General features: G+C 41.9%; 1 protein-coding gene across 1 annotated transcript; it reads right to left on the reverse strand.

The window, feature by feature from the left end:
• Positions 1 to 2,741: 2,741 nt before the first annotated feature.
• Positions 2,742 to 3,680, reverse strand: LOC114613985 (olfactory receptor 1A1). The gene has a single exon (XM_028759451.1). The coding sequence runs from the start codon at positions 3,678 to 3,680 to the stop codon at positions 2,742 to 2,744; it is 939 nt and encodes a 312-aa protein (XP_028615284.1).
• Positions 3,681 to 8,523: the final 4,843 nt, after the last annotated feature.

The following is an 8,523-nucleotide window of genomic DNA, read 5'->3' on the forward strand; positions in this document are numbered from 1 at the left end:
CTCCCCTCCCCTCCCCTCTCCTCTTCCCCTCTCCTCTTCCCCTCTCCTCTTCCCCTCTTCCCTCCCCTCTACTTATTCTTCACATTACCCTCTCCTTTCCCTGTTCTCCTCTCCCCTCCCTCTCCCTGTTATTTCCCTCCTCTCTCCTCCCTCTCCCCATCTCCCTCCTCCCTCCTCCTTCCTCTCCCCCTCTCCCTTCTACCTCTTCTCCCTCCCCACTACCCCTCTCCCTTCTACCAATTCCCCCTCTTTTCTACCCCTTTCCCCTCTCCCTTCTACCCCTTCCTCTCTTTCCCTTCCCCGTCTCTCTCTTTCTGCAAGCAAGCATCAGTTCATAGAGATGACAGAAGCAGAACGTACATCTGGTTAATATAGTGATAATTTCTTGTCTATTGTATGATAGTATCACCTGTCAATAAAAAGCTGACTGGCCAAGAGCTGAGGCAGGAAATAGGAGGTGGGAGTTTCAGTACAAAAAGAAGAATTCTGGGATAGAGTGGTGCACGGGAAGGGAGACACATAGGTAACCAGACATATGGAACTTATAGACTGGAGTGAGTGGGTTAATTAAGTTAAGAGCTAGTTGGGGAACAAGCCCAAGCTTCTGGCCTAGGCAGAATATATAATGAAGTCTCAGAGTCATTGTTTGGGGAACTGGGGCATAGGTAGAAAACCCCGTGGTTACACATAGCATCCAACATTGGGCACAAAACACAAATTTAGATAAGAGATTCATTTATTAGAAAAAACCTTAGATGAAAAGGCAAGGAAACAAATACTTCCTTAAGAAGTTTAACAAGAAGGAAGGCCCAAGTGACACTGCTTCACTTAGAAGGGGGAACAAAATAATCATGGGAGGCAAAGGGAGGAAGGGATCTGTGTGGGAGAGGGCAGAGAGAGGGGAAAGGGAGGCAGGATCACGTATGGGGGGGAAGACAAGAGAGAAGTCCAGAGGTCCAGGAGAATGAATGAAAATATGTAGCTGGGGGGGTGAGGGTGGGGGGCACGGTGAATCTCTAGAAAGTTCTAGAGACCTGGGATGTGAGAGGCTCCCTGGACTCAATGGAGATGACCTTAGCCAAAATGCCTAACAGTGTGGAGATGGAACCTGAAGGGACCACCTTCAGTAGATAGACTCGGCTCTCAGTGGAGGGATGGTGTCACCAAACTGCCTTCAAAAATTTTGACCCAGAATCGTTCCTGTCTAAAAGAAATGCTGGGATAAATATGGAGTAGAGATTAAAGGAAAGGCCATCCAGTGACCAGTCTAACTTGGGATCCATCCCATGGGTGGGTGCCGAACTTGACACTATTACTGATACCATGTTGTGCTTGAAGACAGGAACCTATCATGACTGTCCTCTGAGAGGCTCTGCCAGCCGCTGACTGAGACAGAAGGGGATACTTACAGTCAACTATTAGACTGAGGTTGAGAACACCTATGGAAGAGTTGGGGGAAGGATTGAAGGAGCTGAAGGGGATGGCAACTCTACAGGAAGACCAACAATATCAACTAACCCAGACCTCTGGGAGCTCCCAGAGACTAAGCCAACCAAAGTGCATATACAAGGTGATCCAATGCCCTGTGCACATATGTATCAGAAGACTGTCTTGTCTGGGCTCAGTGGGGGAGGATGTACCTAATCTTGTAGAGACTTGATGCCCCAAGGAAGGGGGGTTCCTGGGGGTACCCTCTTAGAGGCAAAGAGGAAGAGAGATGGGGGAAAACTCTGCAAGGGGGAAATGGGAAGAAGGGGCAACATTGGAATGTAAATAAATAAAATAATTAAAAACATTGAAATGTATTGATAACATAATTTTGGGTGTTTATGTGTGTATGTCCACACTTGAGTTTAGGTACATACTCAATCACATACGAGTGCATGTGGAGGCCAGAGGTCAACCACTATTGTATTTTCTAAGACAAGCTCTCTCACTGAACCCAGAGCTCAACAATTTGCTAGACTGAGTGACCAGCCATTACCAGGGACCCTGGCAGCCACAGCTTCTCACGTCTAGCATTACAGAAGAATGTGGATATATACCCAGCTTTTTTACATGAGTGCTGAGGATCCAAATGAAGACCCTCCTGCTTGTGAAGCATATTCATTGTCCTGACCCGGAATTCTCTAAATAAAATCCCTTTCCTTTCCCATTACTTGATCATTCACTCACATTTGTAGTCATTCATAACCATAGCCTTAGATCACGATGGAAACTCCTGGTTTCGGTGCATTAGAGTCCTGAAAACATGAGAAACATCATCTTTCTTTATCCATGAACAAGTTTTTGATAGTGTGAATCACCTATAGAACATGATAATTTTAGGTAGTTTTGCATGATTAGCAAAGAAGCTTGTGTGCTGTTAGAAGATGTACTCTATTTCTTCATGGTGTCACCATGTTTGGAGATGAAACTGATGAATAGTTACTAATATTTTGGACAAAAAAACCTTTTCCTATTTTCCTCAAAAGGAGCATCATAAATGTGTGTCTTCATGGTGTCACCATGTTTGGAGATGAGACTGATGAATAGTTACTAATATTTTGGACAAAACAACCTTTTTCCATTTTTTCTCAAAAGGTGCATTTCGTAAATTGCCTCCTCAGACTATCAACAATGCTCCCGAGGGAAAGAATTTCAAGCTGGAAAGATGACAAGCAGCTCCTTGCAGAGGTGACATTGAAGCTGGATTTCCTAGTGCTTCTGACTGGGGACCACAGTATCTGCTGTGCCTTGTCTCACATAGGGGATGAGGAGGAGGGGCGGTGGAAGAGTTTCCTCAGAGCAGCCTTCATATCCCGGTTCCTCAGGCTGTAGATGAAAGGGTTCAGCATTGGGGTCACTGCTGTGTACATCACTGTTATCAGTGCATGCTTCAGACTGTAACTGGTCAGGGGCCGGAAATACATGCCCATGACTGTCCCATAATACAAAGACACCACTGTCAGGTGAGAGCCACAGGTGGACAAGGCCTTGAGGAAGCCCTTGGTGGATGGAACCCGCAAGACTGTGGAAAAGACCCGGACATAGGAGATGATGATGCACAGCAGTGGCACAGAGAAGACCCCCACCCCGAGGTACATCATCTTCACATTGAAGCGGATGTCAGAACAGGACAGCTGGAGCAAAGGAGTAATGTCACAGTAGAAGTTGGCCACATCCTTATTGCCACAGAAGGACAATCTAGCTGTGAGTAGGGTGTGGGGCAGTGCATTGCTATTTCCAATCACCCAGGACCCAGCAACCAACAGAACACAAAGTCGTGGACTCATAATTGTTGCATAATGAAGTGGGCGGCTGATGGCCACAGCTCGGTCATATGCCATTGCCGCTAGTATGTAACTGTCTGTGTTTCCCAATGATATCATGAAGTACATCTGTGCCATACATCCCCCAAAGGAGATGGCCTTGCTACCCAAGAGATGGTTGGCCAACATCTTGGGGATAGTTACAGAGGAGAAGAAGATGTCAACAAGGGAGAGGTTGGCCAGAAAAAAGTACATGGGGTTATGAAGGCGAATGTCAGAGTGAATGGCTAGGATAATGAGCATGTTCCCAATAACTGTGATGGGGTAAATGAACAGGAAGAGGATGAAGAAGAAATATTCTTGCTCCTGCTTCCTGGTAACTCCCAGGAGAGTGAAATCTGTGGTAGAAGACTCGTTTTCTTCTCTCATGGCTCCTTTAACATGAAATCAGACATGAGCCCCGTACCATTAGTGCAACTACGATCTATGTTATCACATTCCACATTTTACTCAAGAGATCAGCTTTCTACACCCAGATTCATGAAATTTAGAGCCATATAATTGGGGCAATTTGCTGCTGGTCTATGGCAAAGGTAGTCATTTACTCCTGAACACACATCTAAGTAGCGAGTGAGCACCTCGGACTCACATTTTTCTCATCAACACCTTCACACATCCATCTAAGATTTGATCATTTCATAATTAAAATTTACATTCCATTGCCTCACATAATAGTTAAGGGGAAATGAAATATTAATTGTTCATTATACATGTAAAGCAATTTTTCCTTTTGTGGAGAGTTCCAAATTACAAATTTAGTATACAAGTAAGGACCAATTACCTTTTGGGATAATTAACAATTACTCCAGTGCAAACAGCCTGTCAGTGTTAACGCTGGCCTGGAAATGTGGAGTTGTTGCACTGAACAGGCACTACACCACCTTAAGGTCAAGGAGGTAACAGTGTCTGCAGTGGTCACTGGAGGGTTTTAACCACAACAGTCACTGGAATTAGTCCAGTGAATGTTCTCAGGATCCCCACTGACAAAATAGGTTTTATAGGCTTTTTTTTTTTTTGGTGACAAATGCTCAAGTATACACAACCATGATGTGCCTTTCTCCAGTCTTCTCTGTTCTTATTTCTTTTGAAGAGTCATAGGACTACATCGTGGTTATATCTGCTGCTTAGCTAACTCTTAGGTTTATTTATAGAGGTTTCAGTTTTCTGTCACATTTCCATGTTCAGGCATCTTGCCCACATGGATGGCTAAACTGCCTTTAGCATTTAACCAGGCTAAGAAGAAATAGCCATGGTATGGGGAGAAGAACGACACATAGTTCAGTGTGTGAAGCATGGATGCATGAGGTCTTTCACTGAGTCTGTAGCATGTCGACTGGATTAGGATGGTGGCCAGCAAACTCCCATAATCTGCCTGTCTCTGTCCACCAATCCTGGAGTTACAGGTATGTTCAGCTGTGCCCAGCTGTGCATGTGGGTGATGAAGACTTAAAATCAAGTTTTGAGGCTTTCAGAACAACTGTTCTTATCCACAGAGGCATCTCACCAGACCCATATTGTTTACTCTAACCCTCATTAGATTGTTGTTCACAGTGTACAACAATCAACTCACATTCCATGTTTGTTTAGCTGAATAGTGTTTCATTTCTTGCCTAGTGTCTAGTTTATTTTCTCTTGAATGTACATGTGATAGTGTTGATTGTTTATATAAAAAGTTATTGCACAACCCAGCCTTTCTGTTTTCTATCTTGATGCTTTAGTAGGTTAGATCACCATGGTGTACTACCTGAAATGCTACAATATTTTCTTAGCTGCTTCTCTAGCCTCCTCCTCTCCTCCCTATCTTATGCTCTTAGTCATACTAATTATGACTAAGTCTACTAACTGCTTAGCCAAGTGTGCTATTTTGGTCTTTTTGAACAATAAATTTAAACTACATTTCTCAGTCTCTGTTGCAGGGAGGTGCAGCTATGTGACTGAGTTCCAACCAATCCAATTAGGTGTTCAAATTGTGAGCTTCCTTCACACTCTATTGCTGACTAGAAATGTTGAAGAAATTGAATGGAATGATGGGGTCATGTGGGATGAGGCTATATCAAGAGCTTCCCACATACAGGAAACACACCCCAAACAAAAAAATTCTCTTGTACATTTACCTTGTAGAAAATAGTCTTTTATTATTGTTTAAGTCATGGATAGCTTATGATCATTTTGCTACAGTAATTGAGACATATGTAGTTCACTAATCTTTCTAAAATGATTTCTATTAAAATTAATTGAATATGTGATTAACTCAATCACCAATTTTCAATATTTCTTACATGAATTACAGAGTGAACATGGGGATGGAGGTCTAATCATCCTTTTCATAGCTAATGACAATATGCCATTTCATCACTGTACCAAAAGTAGCTTAGCTTGATCTCTTAAGATTCCCTTCCTCTAATTCATGATACCTTATGAAGGGTCAGTTAACACAGAGGCCTGAGTCTGTAGGTAGCTCATGTGGCATGGAAGGGTAAGACTTCAGAGGGAGGCTTGGGCAACATGGTGGGCTAAGATGATGTTGACCAGTCTCACTTCCATGAAAGCACACAGAAGTTATAGACTATTATAAAAATGAAAAGTACATTAAAATGCATGACATCATTTAAATGAAGAACATGGGAATACCTTAATGTGATAACCAAAAGAGTGCTCAGAACAAAACTTAAAGCTGTTGTCTGTGAAGTATTGACCCCTTGCGATCAGTCATGAGAGAGGTTGGACTCAGTGGCTGAGATGTAGGTCTTCATGTTCTTAGGTTCAAAGGACATGTCCACAGATCCACATGAAGCATAAGGATTCATTGTTTACACCTTAAACACCTGAAATAATACCATAAGTATGAAAAGAGAACAAGAATTTGTCCATGTAGACATGAGTTTAGGAATAAAATATCAAAAGAATAAAACCCACAGAAAAGCAATGCTTGTTTCCCAAGAGATCCTAAGGGAAACTCTTGTACTGTAAGACATCAAATTCAAGTTTTTTGTTTGTTGTCTTTTTTTCTAAACTAATACTTAAAAATCTTGTTTTTATAATTCTACAAAAGTATCTTAGAAAATATAGTTTCAAGAAATATTCCTCATCCAAAATAGTCATGGAGAGTGTTGAGAAATTGAGAAGTTATTTCAAGAAAAGACATTTAAAACTAGCTGAAGAATTAATAAAATGTAATGGATTAAAAAAAGAAAATAGGGAAGTGTAGAGATTGCAAAGCCACATACAAAAATATCTGTTCTGTTTAGTTTGTCACTGAATTTAGTGCAATTATGATTTAAACAGTCACAGAAGGGTGTTCTGAAAAGATAGAATTTAAAAAGCTGATAGAAAACTGAGTTAGGATGATAGCAAGACAAGGAAAACATGAAGACAACTGGAGGCAGGAGGATAGGAAGGAAGGGAGGGAGGAAGAGAGGGAGGGAGGGAGGGAGGAAGAAAGGGATGAAGAATGGAGCAGTTATCCTATCAAGATGAAATAACATAATGCCATGATTCATAATGTGAACTGAATAAAAAGTTACACATGCACTGAAGTTTCTACAGGACTGAGGAGTAATCAGAACTTCATAGCCATTACCGTAGCTATTCTTCCAGGTGATTTGAATATAATGTATGTGTTTTGCCTATACTACCTTCAGTTAATTTTTTCTGTTAATTAATTTATTCACCTTACATCCCAATAGCAGCCCCCAGAGAAGGGGAAGACCCACTTGGGTACCTGTCCACCCTGGGACATCGAGTCACATCAGGACTAATCATATCATCTCTCGCTGAGGCTCAAACAGTCAGTACAGCTAGGGGAAGGGGATCCAGTGGTAGGCAACAGTCAGAGACAGTCCCCGCTCCAATTGTTAGGGGACCCACATGAAGAGCAAGCTACCTTCTTATTAATGACCGCTAACACAAGGGGGTGTATTGGAATATAGCAAGAGTGTTAAGTTGTGTTAGTTAATATCAGCTGCAGAACAGTGGTTATGGTGTGAAGGGCAGAAAAAGAGGATTTTGCACGAGAAGAAAATGACAAACGTGTCTACAATATTTACTTTAAAAGTTGGGCCAAACAAATTCATATCCTGAGTATTAAGTCTATATGTTAGATTTTATCATGTCATTCTCTGGTTGTTCTGGTATTTTAAATACGATCCTTATAACATAATTACACTTGAAATAAAGAGACCACAGATTTGGGAATGATTCAGTTTTGAGTATGACCAGGAACCTAGTGGTTCAAGACCATATCTCTGGGAGGTAAGAGACAGGAAGTATTCCTTGTAGAGAGGTGAAGGAGAAGAGATTAATCACAGTGGAAGTTGGACCCTGAGCTCTGCACCATGTCAAATGAGACATGGCCAACGGAAGAAAGACACAGGCAAGAAGAAGCAGAGTAGCTTGGAGGATTCTTTGTACCACTATTTAATTACCAGGAGTTCCTCTCCAGGTTATTAGTTTCCTATAAACCTAGTCTTCAACCCATAATCTAGTTTGTCACATTTTTGTTGCATTTCAGAAACAGTCCAGTTTCAGCACCTTCACATATAAACAATGGGATGCTTATGACTGATCCCCAAAAATGCCATCCTAAGACAACATTCCATTCATCCACTCTTCTGTCTCACACCTTCAAACTGGAGAAATCATGCAAAGTTGGGACTAGAACTCTTGATACCTGATTCCATTTGAACCCTTCACACTCTTCAGCAAAAGTCCTAATGATCCATGGAGGTCCTCCCAAAAGTTTTCCATCCTCCTCCAACTCTCTGTGACAGCCGTCTGACCACTGTTCAGAGGCTTGGACATTACTTCCCTGTTCACTGAGAATCTTAAACCCATAAAATGAGCATTTCTCAATACTTTCTCATACATATCACTTCCATGTGTCTACATCTGTCTTATTACCCATAAAATGGCACCTATGTGTCAGGTCAGTCCTCCTATTCTTGGGTATCTTCTCAGATAATTTGCTCCATGAACTCCCCAGTTCTCCCTAATATCTGCAGCTGAACAGCAGCTCTCTCTTGCTGACTGGCAAGTACTCGGCAGTCCCTCCAGCCACTCAGTTCCATGACCTTCTCTCATAGCTACTCTTTTTCTTATGTCTATTCTTCCTTTGTGGACCAAGCTGCTTTAGAGAAAGAGATTTTCCCAGGACTGAAGACATGTTTGTAATGTATAGATGAGATTGTGTAAACATCAAGCCAGTGGATCATTC

Source organism: Grammomys surdaster, unplaced genomic scaffold, assembly GCF_004785775.1.
Source record: "Grammomys surdaster isolate TR1022 unplaced genomic scaffold, NIH_TR_1.0 126278, whole genome shotgun sequence".
NCBI classification, from domain to species: domain Eukaryota; kingdom Metazoa; phylum Chordata; class Mammalia; order Rodentia; family Muridae; genus Grammomys; species Grammomys surdaster.